Genomic DNA, 23128 nt, shown 5'->3' with positions numbered 1-23128 from the left:
TCATTCGATGCATTTGTCAAAACTCATGGAGGATAGGCCACACCCCTTTCAAGGTCTAGGGCATTTTCATTACCCCAGAAAGTTCCTTTGTATTCTTCCCTTTTCCTGTTCTCCCATCCCAACCCTATGATCACTACTGATTTCTTTCACCATGGATGAGTTTTACCTGTTCTCAGGTAAACTCCGTGTGAACAGAATCGTACGGACACGGACTTTTTTTGCAAGGCTTCCTTTGCTTGCGGAGTGAGATTCATCCATACTGTGGCCCAAGTTTAGTTGCTCTTTTTATTGCCAAATAGCACTCCACTGTATGAACACACCGTGACTTGCTATCTGGTCTCCTCTCCACGGAGGTCGTGGTGCTTTCCTGTTCGGAATAGTTAAGAGTAAAGCTTGTGTGAATATTTTTGTGTAAGTCTTTGTGTGGACATAGAAATTTTCATTTCTCTTGGATAAATAAGTAGGAATGGAATTGGCTGGATTAAGGAGGGGTCTGTTTTCTAGACTAATTCAGGAGTCAGCAAGCTATAACCCATGGGCCAGATTTGGCCTGTGGACTGTTTTTATATGGCCCACAACCTAAGAATGGCTTTTATATCTTTAAAGGGTTGGTTACAAAATAAACTAAAAACAAATAAAAGAATGAGGCATGGAAACCATAGGTTGCCTGCTAAGACAAATCTTTAGTAGCTGCTGCTTTTCCAAAGAAGTCTGCCACCCCTGTTCTGGTCTGTTCCATTGAGCTGTCTGTCCATTTCTTTAGCCTTATGATAAGTGTTAAAATCAGGTTGTTTAGTTTCTTATTTTCGTTTCTGTTTAATTTCTAGGTTTTTTATCAGTTTGACTTGTTTGTTGCTAATATGGAGAAATACAACTTGTCTGGATTAACATTATATCCTGTAATGTTGCTCAACTCCATTATTGGTTCTATTCTTTATTTGATACATGCCTTAACATTTTGAGTCATGTTGTCTTTAAATAAACGCAGTCTACTTCTTCAACTTTATTTTTCTGACTTTACTGTTCTGAGATCTCCAGTACAGTATTTCATGAAAGTGGTGAGAGCATACACACCCCTTCTGGTGTTCTTGACCATGGAGGAAAGCGTTCCATTGCTGTCTTTAAGTATGGTATTAGTTGTAGGCTCCTTGATTGAGAAAAGCCCCCACTGTTCCTACTTTGCTGATGGCTGAATTTCATCAGGTACTTTTCCTGCATCTGTTGAGATGACCATAAAAATTTTCTTTATTCTATTAACGTGAGCAAGTACATCTTTTTGAGTGTTGAACCAACCTTATATTCCTGGGCTAATTTCCCTTGATCATGATGTATTATTCTCTCTTTATATTACTGGATCTGATTTATTAAAACATTGTCCAGGATTTATGCATCTGTATTTGTGAGGGATATTCTTGCCATGTCCTTACTTGTTTTTGCTGTCAAGTCTCTACCGGCTTCATGAAATTACTTTGGAATTGTTACCTCTTCCCTTATTTTCTGAAAGAGTTTGTCTAAGATTAGTATTGTTTACTCCTTAAATGTTTGATAAAATTCACCAGTGAAACCATCTGGGTCTGGAGTTGTTCTGATGAAAAGGTTTTTAATTATTATTGAATTAATTTCATAGGTACAGGCTATGCAAATTTTTCACTTCTTCCTGCCTTTTGTATTGATAATTTGTTTTTCAAGGGGTTTATCCATTTAATCTAAGTTCTTAAATTTATTTGGCATAAATCTGCTAATAATATTCCCTAATTTCCTTCTAATGCTTGTAGAATCTGTGATAATGCTCATTCACCGCCCCCCCCCCCAACCCCATTGATATTTATAATTTTTGTTTCTTCCTCTTGTTTTTCCTTCATCAGGCTGGGAAGGGATTTGTCAATTTTATTTTTTCAAACAGTCAGGTTTTGTTTTACCTTTTTCGTTTCTTATTAATTCTGTTTTTGTTACTTTCTTTCCACTTAATTTGGGTTTATTTTGCCCTTTCTAGCTTTCTGGGATAGGTACTTAGATCACTGATTTTAGACTTTTCCAATATTAACATTTGAGCAGTAAATTTCATCCAAAATATTGCTCTGTACTGCATCCCATAAATTGTGATATTTTGTTTTTATTATCATTTAGTTCAAGAAATTTTTAGATTTTACCTGTGATTTAATTTGTGCTTTTATGTAGACGTATGTTGCTTAATTTTCAAATATGTGGGAATTTTGCAGATACTATTTTGTTACTGATTTCTAATTCCTTTGTGGCCAGAAAATATACTCTATGATTTTTGTCCTTTGAAGTTTCCTGAGACCCGTGTGATGGTTGAGGATATCGTTTTTCTTGGTGAATGTTCTACATGTGCTCTGAAGGAATGAGCATCCTGCCGCTGGAGGGTGAGGTGTCTTGTAAATGTCAGAGCAGGTTGGTGGCCTACGCTCAAGTCAGCTGTGCTCTAACTGACCTTTTTTGGTCTTTTCTGTCAGTTACTGAGAGAGTATTAAAATACCCAACTGAAATTGTAGCTTTTTTGTTCTTTAGTCAGTATGAAATCTGACTGCTTATTTCCTGTGTTTTGAGGCCCTTTCATTAGACAAATACACATTTTGGATTATTCTTTCTAGCTGATGAATTGAGCCTTTTATCATTGTAAACGTTCCTCTTGATCTCTGTTAATATTCTTTGTCTTGAAATCTACTTGTCTCATTACCGTAGCCATTCCTACATTTTTATGATTAATACTTGCAAAGTATGTCTTTTTTTTACCCTCTTGTGTCTTCATATCTACAGTCCATGGGGCACCTGGCTGGCTGGGTGGAGCAAGCATGGGCCTCTTGATCTCGGGATTGTGAGTTAGAGCCCCATGTTGGGTGTACAGATTACTTAAAAATAAAATCTTTAAAATAAAAGACATACTAATAAATCCATCTCTTGTAAAGAGCATATGGTTGGGACCTATTTTTAATTTATTCTGATGATCTTAGTCTTGGAGTGTTCACCTTATTTACATTGAATATTGATATAGTTGGATTTAGGGCCCCATCTTGCTATTTGTTTACTATTTGTGCTCTGTATTTTGTTCCTTTTTTCTCTTTGTTCCTTTCCTACTCTTCTTTTGAAGGCCGAGTTTTCATTTGTGGTCTTTGGTTTGTTTATGTATATAATTTCTTTTTTTCTTTAATTGTTTTTAATGTTTATTTTGGAGAGCAAGAGCGTGCACATGAAAGGAGGGTAGGGGGTGGGAGACAGAGGATTTGGAGCAGGCTCTGTGTTGACAGCAGAGAGCCCGGCGTGGGACTCAAACTCACCAACTGTTGAGATCATGATCTGAGCTGCAGTCGGGTGCTTAACCGATGGAGCCACCCAGGTGCCCCTATATAAATATAATTTCTGATTATGGGTCACGTTTTCCTACCTCTTTGTATGTTCAGTAATTTTTGACTATGTAGTAGACATTGTGACTGTGTTGTCGGATATGAGTTTTGTTGTCTTCCTTTGGGGAGGGTTGGGTTTGTTCTAGAAAGCGTTTGACTCACAGATGAGTTTGATCCTTTCAGGATTTGTTTTTAAACTTTTTTAAGGCAGGTCTTGAGGAGCCCTGCTCCTTAGGCATGGCCTTTTTGGGGTGATCTCAGCTCAATATCTGGGATGTTGTGTGAAGTGTTGAACTTCTGGCCAGTCAGAATATCCACGTCTCCAGCACTGTGCTGCCCCTGGTATCTGTTTGGTGCACAGTTTCCGAGTGGTCCTGCACACTTGGGCATTCGCCTTCAAAACCCACACTCACTCACTGAGGCGTCCAGCGCCCTTGCACGGTCCTCATCTTCAGCCCTGCCGAGCTCCTGTACTGACCGCAGGTTCTTGTAAGCCTGTGCTCGAGCTCTTCCCTGGGCCTGCTCTCTCTCTGTTGCCCGTGGAGCTCTGCATTTTGTTGTTGGTTGCCTGGGGTTTCTTGGTTGGGAAACTTGCCTGGGGTGAATGAACACGTGGAACTCTCCAGGAGCCGGAGGGCCTGAAGCATTGAGGCTGACCCTCAGACCAGCCCCTGCTGGGGCAAGCGCAACATCCTCTGGTGGGGACAGGCTTTCCCTGGTGCGGCAGGAGACAGCAGCGGGTTACTGGGAAGTTCGGAAACATGATTGTACCTGAGCTTTAATGTCACCTTGTAACTACTCAGTAGATGAAAAATTTGGAACTCAAAATCAGATGTTTTACTTAGGGTCCTGGTTGGGAGGTGGGGGTGCAGTATTCAAACCTGGGGTCTGTGTGTCGCCTCTCAGGCGTATTTCCACGCCTGTGTATTCCTCTCAGGTGTGTTTCCATCAGTACAAACATTTTAGGAGCCGTTCTCAGACCTGGCCATGCACCTGTCAGACTTGAGCATAGATATGGGCAGTTCTTCCTAAACTTTTAAGGACTTAGGGATGAACTTGTTAAGATGCAGGTTCTAATTTGGAGGTCCAGGGGGTGGAGCACCATGGGTCTGCTTCTGTCACCAGCTGTGGCATCGGGACACCTCTCCACCTTGATGATGTGAACATACATTGGAATATGGAATGTTTGCCCATCATTGGTTACAGGACACATTGCCACTTCAAAAGGTATCTCTCATTTCCTTCCTTGTTTGGTGTAGAAAGTTGGGATGTGCTAAACCTAACATTCTTTATGTAAATGGGTCCACAGCATGACTTCAAGGATCCACTTCTCCAAAATGTTTCTGCAATATTTTGGAAAGAAGCACGTCTACTGTAGACAGTAATTTGCTGTCCATCTGTCACCAAGTTAAAACATTTAGGGTTTTTATGTTGATTACTGTGTAATACTTCTGGCATTTTTCAGAATTATATAGTGGCTATAACATAACATTTCAGTAGAATCCTATTATGAACAAGGATGACAATTAATTGTACTTACTCTTCCTGAGTTACGGTAAGAGTACAGGTGAGGGGTGACATTTCCTGGGTGGCCAGTGTACTGGGTACCGTGCTGGGTAGTTGGCAGCATCATCTCACTTCATCTCATGTTTAATAATCCTGTGAGGCGGGTGCCATATCTGTTTTCCACAAGGAATAAGAAGATCTCCTGGGCCACTCTTCTTGCCTCCTAGGAGATTTTTCAAGATGATACGTGTTAGGGGTGTCTGGGTGGCTCAGACAACTTCCAACTCTTGATTTCAGCTCAGGTCATGATCCCAGGGATCGAGCCCCACATTGGGCTCCCTACTGAGTGTGGAGCCTGCTTGAGATTCTCTCTTCCCTCTCTCTCTGTCCCTACCTGACTTGCGTGTGTGAGTGCTCACTCTCCCAAATAAAAAACAAAAACAAAAAATGACACGTGTTGGAAAGTAGCTGACTTGGATTCACAATCTGTCCGTGACTGACTCTAAAGTTTGTATTGGTTATATCACATCATTTTGTATGTAAGGTGGCAGGATTCAAAATACAGTGGGGAAGTGCATAATACCTAATTTTCTGTGTATGGATCAGGTTATCTGCGTCTGTAAAATTTATAGAACAGGTAACTCAAAGAGCACGTCTTAATTTCCCAGAAGCATTTTTCATCCTATGAAAGGGTGTTCTGCTTATACCTTTCTAGAAAGCACACCCATATGTATTGAGCCTTGCCTGTGTTCTGATTGGGCTGTAGATCTCAGTCTGAAATATTAACTCAGCCAGGCAGGTTTTGCAAGACCCATGAAGAAGCCAACTTTTCTGGCTGGTGCAAATGTGTGTTTACCTCATGAGCAGGAGGCCAGCACAATTATAATGTCTTTAAACATGATTTTTATTTTTAAGTTTTTTTTTTTTTTGAGAGATGGGGGAGGGGGTAGAGAGAGAGAGAGAGAATGCCAAAAGGATTCTCAATGTAGAGCCCCACATGCAACTCGAAGCCAGGAACCGTGAGGTCGTGACCTGAGCCGAAGTCAAGAGTAGGACACTTAACCGACTGAGCCACCAGGCATCCCTAAATGTGATTTTTAAAAGTGATTTGCCTCTTACATTTTGTTGTTGTTGTTAAAATACTACTGTAGCAAAGGTTTGAATTGTGACTTGCAAGGTTTTTTTAATTTTCAAAACACACCAAAGAACAAAGAATATTACAATCAATACCTATTTTTCCGTTCGTCAGAATTAACACTTGTTGGTGTTTATCAGATAATCTCCATAGGTTTTTTTCCCCCATTTTTAAAGTATCCTTTCATTTTTAAAGCAGTTTTATATCTACAGAAAACTTAGAAGGTAGGACAGAAGACCTTGCATCTTCTTCCTTGCCTACCAGTTACATAGTTTCCCCAGTACTGACATCTCTGTGAGTATGGTGTTTGTCACAATTAGTGAACCAGTATCGACACAGGATTTTTTATTATTAACTGAAATCTATCCCGGTTTCCTCAATTTTCCCCTTCTGTTGTAGGATCCCATCCAGGATACCACATTACACTTGTCATGTCTTAGGCTCGCCCCTCTTGCCTGTGACATTTTCTCTGACTTTCCTTGTTTTTAGTGACCTTGACCGTTTTGAGGAGGACCGGTCGAGTAGACTTAGGGTGCCCCTTTGCTGGGATTTTTCTGATGTTTTCCCATAAGACTGAGGTTACAGGCTGATGGGCTTATGGAAGGAAGATCAGAGAGGTACAGAGATAGAGTACCATTTTTATCAGTTCATACTGTCAGCACGGGTTACCATTATGGCTGATGTTGCCCTTGTCTCCTGGCTGAGGTCCTGTCGGGTGTCTCTGCTGTAGCGTTCTTCTTTCTTCCCTCGTCCATCCTGCCCTCTTTTGAGGGAAGTCGCTAAGGGTTGGGGGTTGTGCTCTACCTGCCTTGTGCTGGAGTGTTTATGTAATGTTTTTGGAATGCTTCTGAATGGGAGGTTTGTCTCTTCTTCATAGTTTTTGAAATAAATGAAATCAAATTGCTTGATTAGCAAGCAATCTACATGTCTAGAGGCACCTGGCTGGCTCAGTCGGTGGAGCATGCAACTCTTGATCTTGGGGTTGTGGGTTCAAGCCCCCTGTTGCGTGTAGAGATTACTTAAAAATAAAATTTTAGGGGTGCCTGGGTGGTTCATTTGGTTAAGTGTCTGACTTTGGCTCAGGTCTTGATCTCACAGTTTGTGACTTGAGCTGTAGTGACAGCTCAGAGCCCAGACCTGCTTCGGATTCTGTGTCTCCCACTCTGCCCCTCTCCCACTTGCGTTCCCTCTCTCTCTCCCTCCCTCCCTCCCTCTCTCTCTCTCTCTCTCTCTCTCAAAGATAAATAAACATTTTTTAAATTAAAGAAAAAGAAAATTAAAAAAAAAACTTGGTATTATTAAAAAAGAATACACAGGGGCACCTGGGTGGCTCAGTTGGTTGAGCGTCCAACTTTGGCTCAGGTCATGGTCTCATGGTTCGTGAGTTTGAACCCTGCATCAGGCTCTGTGCTGACTGCTTGCTCAGAGCCTGGAGGCTGCTTCAGATTCTGTGTCTCCTTCTCTTTCTGCCCCTCCCCTGCTTGTGCCCTGTCTCACTCTGTCTCTCAAAAATAAATAAATGTAAAAAAAAATTTTTTTTCTTTTTTAAATGAATACACATAGGGGTACCTGGGTAGCTCAGGTGGTCGAGTGTCTGACTCTTGATTTCAGCTTAGATCATGATCTCACAGTCATGGGGTCAAGCCTTCAGTCAGGCTCCATGCTGAGTGGGGAGCCTGCTTAAGATTTTCTCTCTCTCCCTCCCTTTCCCCCTCCCCCACTTGTGTTTTCTCTCTTTATCTCTCTCCCTCTCTCTCTCCCCACTCCTCCCCCCCCAAAAAAAACCCATATAGATTTGATTCATTTATTATAAACTTCTATTCATATGACTTCAAATTCCACCTTGTATTTTTTCTATTGCAATTTTTCTGTTATTGTTTATGCACACTTCTGAAGGTACATGCAATCAGAAAACTCCTTACGAGAGGTTCAAATAGTGGGTGTGGCTGGATCTAAGAAACCAGAGGTTTTGTTTTAGTAATTTTTAAAATAAAGATACGCTCAGAAGTAACCCAAGTGTACATCATTAGATGAATGGGTAAAAAAAATATGATGTACACCCACGGGAGTATTAGCCGTAAAAAAGAATGAGATCTTGCCATTTGCAACAACATGGATGGACCTATAGAGTGTTACTGCTAAGTGATACTTAGTGATACCAAGAGTAAGACAAATACCATATGATTTCACTTATTTGTAGAACCTGAAAAACAAATTAACAAAAACAGACTTTTAAATACAAAGGATAAACTGGCGGTTGCCAGAGGGAAGGTTAGTAGGGGAGTGGATGAGATAGATAAAGGGGATTAAGAGGTACAGAGTTCCAAATACAAGATGAATAAGTCACAGAGATGAAAAGTGCAGCACAGGGAATATGGTCGATAATCCTGTGATAACGTTGTGTAGACACAGATGGTGTTGACTGCACTTAACCACAGTGAGCACAGAGTCATACAGAATTGTTGAATCAATATGTTGTACACTTGAAACTAATGTAACATATGTTAATTGTACTTCCAATAATAAAAAATAACTAAAGGCAGATTACAAAATTGGTGTGCAAGGGAGGGGAGAGGATGTACTCAATTATTAATGGAGTTTTCCCCCAGGCATTTTTGATTGTCTTTGATTTGCTTAATAAAATGCATTCTCTGTGTTCAAAAATTCCCTTTTGTGGGGGTGGGTATCTGCTGAGGAGTGAGCACCTTTCCTGAATGTTCTAATGAATTGAGTGTCCAGAGTACTCTAAGCAGCACCTCCAGAGCTCTGAATTTAAGGTTGATGGCATTTTCTATTCAGGAGATGCAAATAATTATCAATGGATTGTAATTCCAAGGCCATAGCTCTGTATATACATATCTTTGCATATTATTGTATGTTTTAGAATAACACTGTGTCACTTTGGCTTGTGGCTTTTGAAAAATGGCACATACTCTGATGTAACCTCATAGCACCGGTTGCTTTGTTATCTACTAAGTGGAAACTTCGTGCCCTCAGTAATGAGCCATATTATTCATTTCATGTCTTTCTGCCAAGTATATGATGAATGAACTGGAAAACCAGCCATCTTAAATCCTAGAACAAGACAAGAGATACATAATACCAGGAAATGCCAGTTTCAAACATGGTCTTGGAATTATTGACTTTGTAAATTGTTACAGTTAGGGTACGTGCCTGTCTGTTTTCAGTATGGTAGAAAATGTATTCACTGCAGAGAAGCCTTTCTGATGTTAGAGATTTTCTGTGCTCTAGTTTGGAAAGAGATCTTAAAGCCACCTCCAGATGGCACCGTGCTCTGCGGTTTCCACATCATCCTCCTATGTGCTATCCCATGTAAGTCGGAAACAGGAAGTCCGAGCATTGGCGTGTGCTTGGCTCGCAAGGGTGTGTGGTCTCAGCGGGGGAGCAGCCGACTGATGGGGCGTAGGGATAAGGGACAGACGAGGGAGGTTACGGGGCATGCTTTCTCCCCTGAAAACCTGGCACATTCTGTTTGGAGATTGACTGTGGAATGGGAGGCGCTGGCCTGCTTGGCATTTGTGCCAAAGGTTGTCAGGGTGTGGCTGCACCCAGGTGTGCTGCTCCGTGTGGGTTGAAGGAACGGTGCGTGCAGGTGGGAGCGTCCTGAAGAGGGGAGCTGTGACTCTCCGGTGAGTCTGTCAGGATCTGATTGGAGAGATCACAGCAGCTTTCTTCCCCGTGTGTCGATTTTGCGAATGATGTTCTTCTGAGACAGTGCTTACCTTTGATGAGTAATCATCACGATTAATGACCAGCTTACTCTTGCTTTTCCCAGTCTCCGTGCTCGTTTTAATTAATACCTTAGATCTATCAATTAACTCCCTGCCAGATGGCTGGTCACCTAGTCCTATGGTTGTGGATATTCGAGTAGAGACAGACTTTGAAACTGCACCAACAACTTCTCTAGGCCTGGTGGATACTCAGACTTCTTCCTGGCAGGTCTGTGTTCTTGCTGATGGTGATCATCGAGAACAGTCTCTGCCACAGTTGAATATTACTGTTACTATTTAGCCCGCCTCTCAAGACTCAGCTCTGACCTCTTGAGCCATTCATCCGTCCCCCCAGGCCAGGACCCCTTTTCCCTCTTCTGATTGCATTTGGCACTCCTTGTCCGTGCCCGCTGCTTCCCGCCCACGTCTCGGTTCCTTGTAGCTATGTTTCTCCTTGGGCTCGGGAAGACATGGCCCCGCTGCTGTGCACCTCCACTGCCCCACGGTGTCTCCCTACTGGAGGGTGCTTGATAAACATCCCCCTCAGTGCTGATAACTTGTGTATTGCTGTGGCCTTTTCAGCTTCCACTGTCCCCAAAGATCAGAGTGTCACTGCTAAGAGCTCAGAGCTAGGAGGCAGGTGGGATTTAGTGAGAGGTGGGCAGACTTGATGGTCTCCTCCTTAAACAGGTACTTTCTCCTTACACATGCATCTTGCTATCTAAACCTGGGAGCCATACACATTTTGGTAAATCCCTCACCATCCAGTCTCCTGACTGTTGCTCTCCAAAGCTCGAATGGAACGGTGTGGTGTCCCTGACTGCCGGAATTATGACAGAGTGCAGACAACAGGATAATTGTGCCTTTGTTGTACCAGGAGTCAACTCTGCAGTTTCCAAGTTGATAAACATAAGCCATTCGAGCAGTGTGCAGCTTTTTATATCCTAATTGGCTGTTGTGTATTTGCTTCTCTTTTCCCTTCTTCCAGCCTTCTTTGCAGATAGTGTTGGTACATGTCTCAGTGGCTAACCCTTGTTCAGGTTTTTTCTGGCCACATGTATAATCCATTAGAGCAGAGGGTGACAACCTAGAACCATGTTATAACCAGGCTGAATTTGATTACATTACCACCCAGGAGTAATCTCTGGCAGTCATAATCCGTTTGATCTACCTAGTTGTATTCCGTGACTGATGACAACTTACATTAATATTTTAGGTCCAGGTGTATGGCCAGACGGTGGGTCATCTTATCATTATGGGTAGTTAGAATGTTTAAGTCCAGAATAGCTTTAAAAAACAACTTTTCCCCTTAAGATAAAATAATGCTTTGTGTAGAGATTTTGAATAATACAGAAAATAGTTTAAAAATTTTTTTAAATCACTCATAGACCCTCTAGAGTTATCACTGTTAGATAGTTTGGTGTTCAGGGCTGGCTCAGTCAGAAGAGCATGCACCTCTTGATCTCGGGGTCGTGAGTTTGAGACCCACATTGGGTGTAAAGATTACTTAAAATTTTTTTTCATGTTCTCCTAGCTGTGTGTGTATGTGTATGCATGCACACACATACATACACACCTGTTAATTATAGGGATTCTATGTTTTGTATCCTTTTGTTAAAAATTAATGTACAAGATTTTCCTCTTGTCTGTAATGAGTGAGTTTTTATAATAAGAGTTTCACTTTTAATGCTAGCACTGCCTTAGGTCGACTTCACACTTTTCCAAGTGCTTTCACATACCTCCTTTATGAACATGGTGCAGAGTGTGTAGAGCATGGGGTTAACTGGGCGTCCTCACAGGTCCTCCTTGCTCCACCTCCTCCCCAGTACGTGGGGATGGCTGGAAACATTTTACTCTACAGAGTGTATTTCATTAGGACTTTTCACAGCTCAGTGTTTGGTTAGAAGTAGAGCCACGTGTGTGTGAAGCAGTGCTGTGTCTTCGAGTGTGTTTCATGGTTTGAGATTTATGGCGTTTCCATAAGCTGGGCAGGACTTTATCCCCCCATGTCTTCCTGCAGCCGAGGCCCGTGGGGCTGGACGGCGGGCAGCCACAGGAAGCCTTGGGTTTGTGTCCTCACTGCCTCGTGGGGCCGGTCCTCCACCCTGGCTGTTTCAAGAGCTAGTTCCGTTTTCTTGCCCGACGGTAGAAGAGGAACATGATCTTCTGAAAAGTCAGCTTTCTTTCTTATCTTTCTTTCTGCTTTAAATTTGACCAGAAATCATCCTGGGCCGGCCTTCCGGAAGCCTTCTTTGTGTCCTCGGTCCCGTCTTACCTCTCCTCCCTGCATCCCTGCCTTCCCTGCTGCTCCCTCTGTGCTCTGGTGCCTTACTTTTCCAGGGGATGGTGAACACCTGCAGGAGAGTCCTCCTCAGCCTCACGGGAGTGCTCTGCAGAGGGCTTGGGGGAAAGGCTCGGGTCACCGAGTGAATTACTGGAAGCCCAGACCTCTATTCTGTTTGCTGCAGTGTAAATTAAAATTCGTCATCAAGATTGGCTTTTTGTAGGGTGCCTGGGTGGCTCAGTTGGTTAAGTGTCTGACTCTGGATTTCGGCTCAGGTCTGTGAGCTTGAGCCCTACCTTGGGCTCTGTGCTGACAGTGCGGAGCCTGCTTGGGATTCTCTTTCCCTCTCTGCCCTTCTTGCACACGTATGCTCTCTCTCACAAAACAAATACATAAACATTAAAAAAAAAAAAAAAAAGATTTGCTCTTTGTAAAATAAAATGCTTTTCTCTTTTTGCCTTTTCTTTCTTTTATCACCTCTTCCCCCCTTCTGTCTCCATGGCCGCTGTGGGGTGCGCTGGGCCGGGCCTTTGCTCTCAAGGAATACTCAGTCCTACAGAGGCTGCTTTTCTCCCCAAGAAGGTATTTGGACCTGGAAGCATTGGGGGAAGGAATTGGTTGCCGTTCTGTTGCCCTTACCTGGGGTTACTTTGTGTGTGACACACTCTGAGATGGTATGGAGGGTGCAGAAAGGCTGGGCCCTGAGCAGTGTGGGTGGCAGAGAGACCCCCAGTGTTCTGGACAGGCTGCTGGCCACCCCACAGGGTCCTCATGGGGGCACTGTCCTGGGAGGTCCTCCTGCCCCAGGGCCCAGCACTGGGCTCTGCCAACTCCCAAGTCCCCAGTTGTCATCCACTGCGAGTAACTGGGCCTTCCAGGAGTGTGGACCTTATGTGAATCAAGAACTGGTTGTTTAAAACCAGAGCAGTCCTCGGATTTAGGCTCTGAAGGAACTTTAAAGGTCACCTAATGGTCACCTGAATGTTTCATGTTTTATAGCCGAGGAGAACTGAGACTTCGAGAGCCGAGAGGTTTGTCCTAGCCTTGAGGCTGATGAGCACAACACCGGGATTAGTCTCCCACTGCCCTTGGCCCGGTGCTTTTGCCAGCGAGCTGTCGGGAGCTGTGTGTCTGAATGTTGGGCCATGCCCAGGTAGGCCAACTGTGTTAAGGCCCTTGGTTTTGTTGCTAGCAGCTTTAGAGTAGTTGGGTGAATACAGATGGAACCCTAGGCCTGAGGCCTTGGCAGTGATTTGCTGCCCCATCACCTTCCTTTTAGCAGTTTCCATTGTTTCTAAGTCACGTTCTGGTCATATATCACCCGAGTGAAATACCATAAGAGTCGCTAAATACTCTCACCGATCTCGCAGTTGTGATTTATTGGTCTAAGGGAAGTGTCCAGACTTGGGGGCTGTGTATCTCCCTGAATAATTTCCAAGTTGGCAGCATTGTAAGAGACGAGTCCAGTGAGGTGGGCCAAGCCGCTCATGTGCCCAAGGCCCCCAGCCCAGTTCTCTTGCTCCAGGTGACGCTGCACAAGCCAGGCGACGTCCTTGGCATTGCAGTCTCTTGCGTATTTCTCCTTACTCTTGACTTGGCAAGTTGAGGTACTGGAAGGATTCCAAGAGCAAGCGGGTGATAGCAGACAACTGAATGCAGCCATGTCTTTCCATGAAAACTGCTTTTCTTGGCTTTGTCCCCACAATGGTAGGTTGCCAAGAGAAAATGCTTTTGGCTTTACAAATGATATGGCCATACTCTGGGTTAGTTCTGGTTCATTTTTGAAAAGAATGAATACTTCTGGCTCTTAAATTATTTGGCAAATGTTTGCTCACAGTGTTTGAGATTGTATTGTCTTTGCACACCCTTTCTGAGTCTGTGGCTTCACGTGTATGCCAGCCTGTGAAGGAAGAGGCTAGTGACCCTCCTGGACTGGATCGAAGCCACCTCAGGATGGAGCCCTTGTTTCTGTGTCATGGCCGGCTTACAAGCGGGAGCCCCATCGTTCTCTCTTCTTGGTGGACGTATTCTTTCTTGTCCACTTCTTCCGTGTTTTGGTTTAAATTCCAACCCAGGAAGGTTAGGCCTAGGGTATACTGGCGTTGTATTGTTATTACCTCTGATACGTCATAAGACTGAAGTGAACATTCCGAGTGGTGTTTTTAAGGCGAGAAAACAGTCTAAAGTGGGAACTGGAAGTGCAGCTTGAACACAGTTTCCCATCACAAGTATTGCTACGCCTACTAAGTGCACAGGGTGGGGCTTGGCACAGGTTGATCTCATGTTTCTCTGAAAGTGTCTCCTAATCCATTGCCAGTAACTCCAGCTGGCCTCTGCCTCTGAACCTACCTGTTCGAGTAACTTCCCACCATCATATGTTCTCTGAAAAAGATTCATTTATTTTGTTATGACCCTAAGCAGACTTTTGAAAGAAATCGTATGTAGTATAAAACGATTTCTCCCAACAGTGTTAGCAGAGTCCTAGCCAACACCTGTAGCGCTTACTATATGTCACTTACCCGTCCTAAGGTCTTAACGTTTGTGAGTTTGTTTTACCTTCACTCAGTCTAAGAGGAGGTGCTATTTTCTCTATTTTAGAGGTGACAGAACTAGGGCACAGAGACGTTTAAGTAGGATGACCAGGACCACACAGCTATCACTTAGCAGAGCCACCCTGAGACCGGGTAAATATCCCCAGAGTCCATACACTTAACTACAGCTCGCTGCCTCACGGAATGAAATCTTACTTGTGGCTGTGTTTCAATAAAACTTTAGTTTGTTTTGTTTTTTCAAAAACAGGCATTGGGCTGGCTTTGGCCCATGACGCCTGGTCTTTGTGGACTGAGCCTCCTTGTCGAGCAGTGTCAAGTGCCACGCGTGTGCAATCCTGATGTACCCGGAGGAGATGGGTTGTGCTCAGCAAGGAGGGGAGAGCGTCATGGTCCGTTCTCCAGCTGATCGCTGTGTCCTTTCTGGACCACCCTGGCCTCATCCACACAGGGATAAGTTTTAACCAGATATTCTCTGAGGCCCTTCGGCCTGAAAACGATAACCTGTCCAGCTGTCCCTACGAAGCTTACTGCTGACGGTCACGTTCTGTTTCCTATCTGTCTCCTGGCCGGCATCAGTAGCGCCCCCCAGAGCAGGAATTCCTCTGCCAGCTCTGCCCCGTAGTGTGGTTTTAAGTGTATATCAAGGTACGAGGATACAGAGTTCAGCTTTTGAAAAAAGAACGTGTTCAGTGGTCTCATTGAAACCACATCAAACTTAGTGTCTGTTGCCACTTAATGCATTTCTAAAGGCCTGGCTGACGCGAAGTAAGATTGTTCGGTGGGAGCATCTTCCCTCCGGTGCTGTTCCTCCTCTGCCTTCTGTCCTCTTCCACATATTCTTAGCTGGTCACACAGCGTCGTCCCCATCAGGCTTTTAGCTCCTAAATGGGTATGATCTGATCCTTCCCGAGAGTGTGTGTTAAAAGAGCATGCTTGGAGGTGAAAACTGGGGAGAGTTCATTTGTGAGGGTGGTGGTTTACTTGAGTGGTTGATGTCTTTGGACCAGAGACTGTCTACTGGAGAAGGCCCATACATAGCAGGGGTGTGTGAGATGTGGGGAGAGCTTGCCCTCCCCTGAGACTTGAGAGGGACAGGCAGTGGGGAGTTGGCTTCCCTAGGGCAGGCATCCTTAACCTATAGGGGATCTTAAGACACCCCCCTCCTTTGGGAATCTTATAATGGACCTTTTCTCCCCAAAATGCATATCACACAAAATTTCTAAGGGCATGACTGCCCCAGCCCCCTCCTTGCCATGGACTACTGAGGTTAGCCCCTGTTCCCACCGCCCTGTCACCTGGGGGTTGGGCTGCTGCTGTTGGGGGAGGAGGTGCAGCCTGGGGGGGGCCCTAAGTGGAAAGCGCTTCTCTGTCCCTCTTTCCTATCAAGGAGCAAGGAGTCACTACTATTGTAGAAACCTATTTGGGGAAGAAATTTCTACAGTTAGGAGTTTTTTTTATTTAAACTCCCCTAGTTAGTTCTTTGGTTTTCAGTGTACTACCTTATTTGATTAGGTGAGTTACATGACTAGTAAAGATGTTCCCAGGGTTAGTGGAGTGGAGAGAGTCTTGCTGTTTTTTTGGGAGCCCAGAGCTTGTTTTTTGTTTTTTTGTTTTTTTTTTAATGTTTATTTATTTTGAGAGAGAGCGAGCACCTCTGGGGGAGGGACAGAGAGAGAGAGGAACTGAGAGAACCTAAAGCAGGCTCTGTTGTCATGGGGTTCCATCCTGCAAACTGTGAGATCATGACCTGAGCCGAAATCAAGAGTCAGACACTTAACTGACTGGGCCACCGAGGCGCACCCCCCCCCCCCCGAGCTTGTTTTTTAATTAATATATGTTGATAGTTTTCATATCATGACACAAGTAGAAAGTGAAAATATTTGTCCCACATGCAGAGGTCAGCAGAGGAGGCTGTTTGCAGCCAGTGGTGACCTCTTAGGCTGATAGATCATTATTTCTTTGCATCACTGGGAAGCCCTTGGGAGGCGCATGCCTGGAGCCCTGACCAAAGCCAAGGGTTTGCTGGCCCAGTGGATGTAGCGTAGAGGGCCCGTTTTACAGCAGGCCTGGCTCCTGTGGATGCTGTGCTGTGACACAGAGCTATATCATCCTCCCGTGAAACCGGCTCCTGGGGGCATAGTCTCCTCGCATGGCCGGCAGGCTGCCTGTCTGCTCCAGCCAGGAGCTCAGGGCCTCATGACGAGTGTTAGAAGATAGAAGGGGCTGTCTTCTGGAAGGGAAGTACCCTTCCAGCCAGTGGTGACGTCATTTGGGCCTGGCTACGGTGGCTGGTCCGCTGTTCTGTGATCGCATCTGCCCTCAGGGCTGACGTTGGGATTTCTTTCTGAGCCATGTGTCACAGTGATCTCCTAGAGTGTTCGTTTATTTGGTTCCTTCCCCCAGGTGCTGGTTAAACACTCACTATGTGCCAGGGCCCAAGCACACAGAGGAGATGTGTTCCAGGAAGGCAAGTTTTATCCTGGTTTTGTGCCACAGACAGATTTATGGCAAAGAATGCCATAGAGTCGCGTAGCGTTTTGTACTTTCCACGACGTATCTGTAGTACGCGGCTGTCAGAGTGCAAAGAGAAGCGTCGTCTACCTGCCCATCTCCTGTAGATGGCTGTCACTCACCTACTTGCCAGACGGCTCAGGACTTCAGCAGTTTCTGATTGATGGGCGGGGCAGGGTGACCACAATTTGCTTCAGACACTGTTTCAGTAGTAAAGGCACGTGTAGGTATTGTTCAGGTTCCTTGAGCTAAACTCTGAAGGGAGATTTCCTCTTTGGATGTCATGCTGTAAAGCCCTGGTTCAGCTAATACATAATCCGCATCCCCGTGCGGTGGGGTGTGGGTAAGCCTCAGGGTCTGGCACCAGTGACTTTTCCTCCTTCTAATCTTGTTTGCGCTTTTCTGAGTACAGGGACTGCTGTTCTCCTGTCCCCTTCTCTCGTGAGGTGAGAGCCTCAGACAACGGAGGGAGCAGGTTTTCACATGAGTGACACTCCCGGTCACAGGAGTGGTTTTTCACGGGAAGATGTGGTAGACCTTCACTATTTAATTGAGATTTCTTTATGGGAGAGCTTCCCATACTTCCTTGTCAATTTTTTGTGTTTTCTGAAATTGAACTCGGTGCTTAAGGTGCTCCAAAAGAGTTGAGTTAACACCATGTGTGAGCTGTTGCCAAGTGAGGCAGAGCGTAGACATCAATTCCACAGGCTTTAATTTATTCATTCGTTCACCATCAATTGAACAGTTTCCTAGTGCTGCTGTTCTGCCTTCTGAATTTTATTGAAAAGATTACCTGCTAGTTCTCTAGCAGCCTTAAACCAGATCTGGATAAACTTCCGTTGCAAATAGAGCCCGGTTTACTAAGTTGTTACCAAATAACTGTTGGGAAATTAGAACAAATATGAAGATGTTTATTAATCGGAATTAGACCTTTTGATTTTAGTACTTTGTTTTATGCCTTGATGCTAAAAATGTGTGTAAACCTAGATTCGGGACCACATACATTCAGTCTAGTCAAAGGAGAGTAAGTATGGAACAGAAATTCAGAAATCTGCAAGTCTCTAGAAGCAAATAGTTTTGACCCCAAGCTGTAGGCTAGGACTGGAGAGCAGCTGTTAGTTCTGCCAGGTTATGTAGAGACGGTCCAGGACAGGGGAGATGGGAGGTACGGCCCTTTGTAAGACTGTCCTTTGGTCCCCCTGTTAGCTCTGACTGGGGAGGGTCAGCCCCGGGGCTGGCTCTGGACCGAGGGGGTGGAGCTCTGCCTTAGAGCCTGGGCTCACTGTGCTTGATCTCTGGAGCTGTGTTTGTTGTCACAGGCTAAGGATGGTCCCCGGTGAACTGGACATTCCTTACCTGCTGTCTGTGATCTTTGACTTTGACTTTACCTTGCTTCTTGCCCCGTGAGGATCAAAACCACATGGAGACAGTTTCCTTCATTATTGGATGGTTAAGAAGAAAAATTAACAAGAATTCCCTGGTAAAATCTGTCAGAATGCGTTACACACTCTGAAACTCTTGGTTCAGCCAGTTAGAAAGTGCTCTGCCCAGAGCTAGTACCCAAACAAGCAGACCACCTACTCACTGCCCTTTCGCCCTGGCAAGATGATCATAGAAATAGGTTTTTCAAACCAGGTGGGGTGAACTTTGAGACTCACAGAAGCCCTTCGGGAGCTCAACGGCCTCTTGGTGTTTACTTCGCTCTGACCTTGGACGGTTGGTGCAAGTAGGAGGACAGTTACTTCTCCTTCCCACCCTCTCACTGCTGCCCACTTCGGTTTGTTGATGCTAGAAGCTTCCACGACAGCATTGATTTTCTCGTTTGTCACATTGGTGGGTTTGAAGAGTACACTCCGTAACTGGTGGGAAAATGGTGTCTCTGCGTGTGCTCTGACCCGGGCCTGGCTTGCAGCAGGCCAGCAGGAAGTACTGCTGACTGTGAGGACGAGTTCTCAGTAGATTTTTATGCAGTAAAACAAATTCTAAGCAATAATTACTACATGAGTTAATTTTGTGTAAAACTTTCTGAAAATACAAATTCTTGTTTCAGTTCTTCAGAGTTTCAGATAACAACTGAAGGAACCTGGTTCAGAACATGTTAAGTTTCCTGAGCTACCATGTACTCTCTTTGCTTAAATCCTCTGAACTCAACGTTGAGCCTCGTTACTGGGCTTTGTGAAGAATTTGTTTTTCAGTTACTCAAGTTAAATTTGAAGTTCAGTTGAGTTTAAATTTGTTTCCATTTATTCAAGGAAAGCAAGCAGGGCAAAAGTGGCAACTGGAATATGTTCGCTTTGAAAAAGGCACTTGAAAGTGCTCAGGAGCGAGATCTTCTTGGTTCTGCTGGTTTGTCTTTATTTGTGTTTTTATGTGGACATTTCAGCTGAAAGGGTCAGCTGTGTTAAGCATTGATTTGTCTGCAACCTAAAATCTTAGAGCTAAAAGATAACATGTAATTCTTCTTGTTCAGGACACTCACCTTGCAAGTGAGATCGGGGTCCGTAGGAGGAACGAGTGTAAGTGACCCAGACAGAGGCAGCCATCCCGGTGTGGGGCTGCTGGGGAGAGCCGATTCAGTTTCTTGATTGATCCCTCGGAGTCTTCCCTTGGGACCCCTTCCTCCCAGTTTCCAAACATCAAACGCACCAAGATACCAGAAAAGTAGAGCGAGCACCAGGCAATAGGTAGAATGCTAGAACTTTGCGGAAAAGCAAGGCAGGCGAGAAAAGCCAGTCTCTGTTCCTCCGGAGGGCAGGTGGGGTTCCCGAGCTCCCTCCTGTATCGGCTGGAGCTGGAGGGGGGCGTAGGTGGGGGCTCTTCCTTCCTGTTCTTGCCTTCAGCTACTGTATATTTCACTTTGTTTCACAAATTTCAAAGAAGAATTTCTTTATGGAACATTCGGACGTGTGATCTTAGAGAAGGTAATGTGACAACCTCCACCCCTCCACACACACGCACGTGTCACCTGGCTAGGAGGAAGCAACATGTGGCCTCATCTAGGCCCCCTTCTTGCCTCTACCCCTTGCCTCATGGGAGTACTAAAGTGAATCCCAGACATTACATTGTTCCTTTGTCAGCGTGTCTCCTGTGTGTTTTGAATGAATGGAAATGGAGTTTAAGACTGATGGGGGAAACCTGAAAGAAGTGGGCTAGTATTAAACACAAGGAGCTCCCCTTTGTCAGTCATTCTGGAAGCTTTTGTCTTCCGGATGGTTTTCTCACTGTGTTGCTGCCCCTGTCGGGGTGCGGGGCGTGGGGGAGGGTGGAAACAGCAGTTCTCGTTTTGATGCCGGAGAGGATGGCAGACAGCTGTTGCCGGCAGCTCCTTCATCTTCCGCCTTCGGTGTGCAGCCACTTGAGCAAGTCACACTGTTCGTCATGCAGAATGAACCTTGAGAATGAGCCTTTAATTTATAATCGAAATGAGGGCTTCACGAGAAGTAGTGATTTTTGCTTTCTTGGGTCAAAGGGAGCATTGCTGGGGCCCTTCCTTTTGTATGTGACCGTGTCGTGACAGCTGATGTTGCCTCTTTTTGTTTCAGATGGGAATGGCTGGTAACACAAGTCCATTTGGACAACCCTTTAGTCAAACTGGAGGGCAGCAAATGGGAGCCCCCGGAGTGAACCCCCAGTTATCCAGCAAACAGAGCATGGTCAATAGTTTGCCTCCCTTCCCTACAGACATCAAGAATCCTTCCGTCACCAACGTGCCAAACATGGTAAGTTGCCCTTGGCTCTCTGGCCGTGGTCTCCAGTGGGTGCTCTGGTGTGTGGGGTGTGTCATGCTAACAGTGAAGGTCTGCAACCGGACACATGTCATGGGTGATAGGAAAATGTGTTTCTCATGAGGAGCACCCTCTCAGTGAGTTTATGTTTTCTTCGATGAGCTGGCAAGCAGAGGCTAGGTAGAGATGGTTTAGCCAGTCCTCCTCGGCTCCCGGGTGCAAGGAGGAGGTTCGCACCTGCGAATGACAGGTAGTGGAGCAGGAGAGCTGGGATTTTCTCACGCTTCCTCTTGGTGGTTGAGGCTGTCAGAGAAGCCCATCGATTTGTGTTACAGACGAAGGGCATTTATGTCCAGGGGACTATATGGTGTTTGTGCGAGAAGGGTATCGCGTCCAACTTGATAGGTGGTCTCACACGTGTTCCTTCTTGAGATTTCCCACCTATGAGATAGGAACTAGCCTTGGAGCCTCTCAGCCTAACTCACCAAGATAGAAATGGGAGAATAGCTCCTTTTGCACCACAAAATGGAATGCTTTAAAATTCCAAACGCTAAGGGGGAAGTGTGTTCTTTCGTCAGACTTCACCGTGCAGTGCACACTTAGTGGCTGAGTATCTGGTGTGCGTTTGGTGGTCAGTCAAGGCCGGGAACAGCCCGCTGTCTCCTTCCCCAGGCTTGTTGCTGGGAACCCGCCCTTCCCAGCTTGCCTTCCATGTAGTTGTGCCGTGGTGGTTTAGAAAGGCTCAGAGGAGAGCCAGCGGATTACATTCAGAAAAGTAAAACGTTTGGTTTGTCTTTCGATTTTTAAAAACTTTTTACTTAAATGTCTGCCGTGAAGATACCACAGAGAATTCCTGTGTATCTGTTGCCTGGCTTCTCCTGATGTTAGTTAGCATCTTCTGTAACCTTGGTGCAGTTGTCAAAACTAAGAAGTGGACATCGCTTAGAGTCCTGAAAGTTGTGAGGCTGTCGGAAACAGGGGCGGAGTGGTAAGAGCGAGGTGTCCTGATCAAGTGTTACCTCTGTTACATTCTTTGTTCTTTTAAAAAAAAAAAAAAAAAAAGGCGGGGGGCGCCTGGGTGGCTCAGTCTGTTGGGCGTCCCACTTCGGCTCAGATCATGATCTCGCAGTCTGTGAGTTGGAGCCCCGCGATGGGTTCTGTGCTGACAGAGCCTGGAGCCTGCTTTGGGTTCTGTGTCTCCCTCTCTCTCTGCCCCACCCCCACTCATACTCGGTCTCTCAAAAATAAACATTAAAAAAAAAATTTAAGGAAAGGAGGGTACAAGTAATAAAATCTGTTCTCAAACTAAAGTTTATACTACTTTATTTCTTCTGATCATCTCCCTGTAATCTCCCTGGATCTGCTGCTCTCCTTGCAGTGACATTTTGTTGTCAGGACCGTGCCGTTCTCAGCTGTGCATATCCAGGACCCGAAACTACCCCTGCTGCTCCCTGGGTCGACCCCTCCAAGCTCCAGGGCAGCGAGCCTGGACCCGGCCCCCACACTCTCCCTGGTCTTTCCTGCTCTTCCTTTTCCAGACTCCTTGTGTGGCCGCCGGTGCTGGCGACTGTCGCCTATGCCTGGCCGTGGAGTGAGAGTGTGTGCTTTTGTATAGGCGTTCCCCGTTTGTGGTCTGGGAAACCCCGGCTAACGTCCTTTCTTCTCTTTCCAAACCCTCCCCAGCGTCTCCTTCGCCTCCAGCTTGGTGGCAGAGTCCTCTTGCCTCGTGCTACCTGCCTGCCTGCCCCTGCTTCCAGTGACCCAATTCCTGGTTGTGGTGTGCACGTCAGGGGCAGGTTCGTTCTGGAGCGTAAAGAGGCTTCTGGTTCCCTTCCCCTGGGCCGGGGCTCATGGCGATACCCTTTGGTCTGGGACAGCGCTTCTCTCCCCCTTGGCCCCGGGGACGTTTGGGGCTGGACCCTTCCCTGTTGGGAGGTCTATCCTGTGTACTGTGCCCCTCACCCAGCGTCTGCTCACAGCCCTTTGTCCCTCGCACCATCGCCCCAGTTGAGAGTGCCTGCTCTGGGACGTGGTCGGGGGCCCGTAGCAATAGCGCTCCAGCTTTCATCTGTGTCTGACACCTGACACATAAAACCAGTTTTCCCCATCCGCCCTTTTCTCTCCCTCTCCCCCTCCGTCCCGACCACACACTCTTTCTCACCCCTACCCCCTCAGCCTTATCAGAGTGTCAGGGTAAACTGAGGAAGTATTGTCTGTGGAGCTGCACTGTTTGCCTAGCTCCACTTTCCCACAGGGGCACGTGTGGACTTTGTGGAGATCTCCAGCAGGTGCCTTTGGAGGGCAGGCTTTGAATGCTGTCCT

At 45.7% G+C, this 23128-nt stretch overlaps 1 protein-coding gene across 5 annotated transcripts in view; it reads left to right on the top strand.

Moving 5' to 3' along the window:
- The window catches only part of CREBBP (CREB binding protein), a 126422-nt gene that overhangs the window by 36241 nt on the left and 67053 nt on the right, over positions 1 to 23128 (top strand). For 4 of the 5 annotated variants that reach the window (XM_027043372.2, XM_027043369.2, XM_027043370.2 and 1 more), the window contains exon 3: positions 20624 to 20800. The exons of the other annotated variant lie outside the window; for it this stretch is intronic. In XM_027043372.2, the coding sequence (XP_026899173.1) occupies positions 20624 to 20800 (177 nt within the window). The remainder of the gene's footprint in view (positions 1 to 20623; positions 20801 to 23128) is intronic. 5 annotated transcript variants of the gene reach the window in all.

This window comes from Acinonyx jubatus, chromosome E3 (genome assembly GCF_027475565.1).
Source record: "Acinonyx jubatus isolate Ajub_Pintada_27869175 chromosome E3, VMU_Ajub_asm_v1.0, whole genome shotgun sequence".
In the NCBI taxonomy this organism is placed as follows: Eukaryota; Metazoa; Chordata; class Mammalia; order Carnivora; family Felidae; genus Acinonyx; species Acinonyx jubatus.
This window is presented reverse-complemented; position numbering and strand designations above follow the sequence as displayed.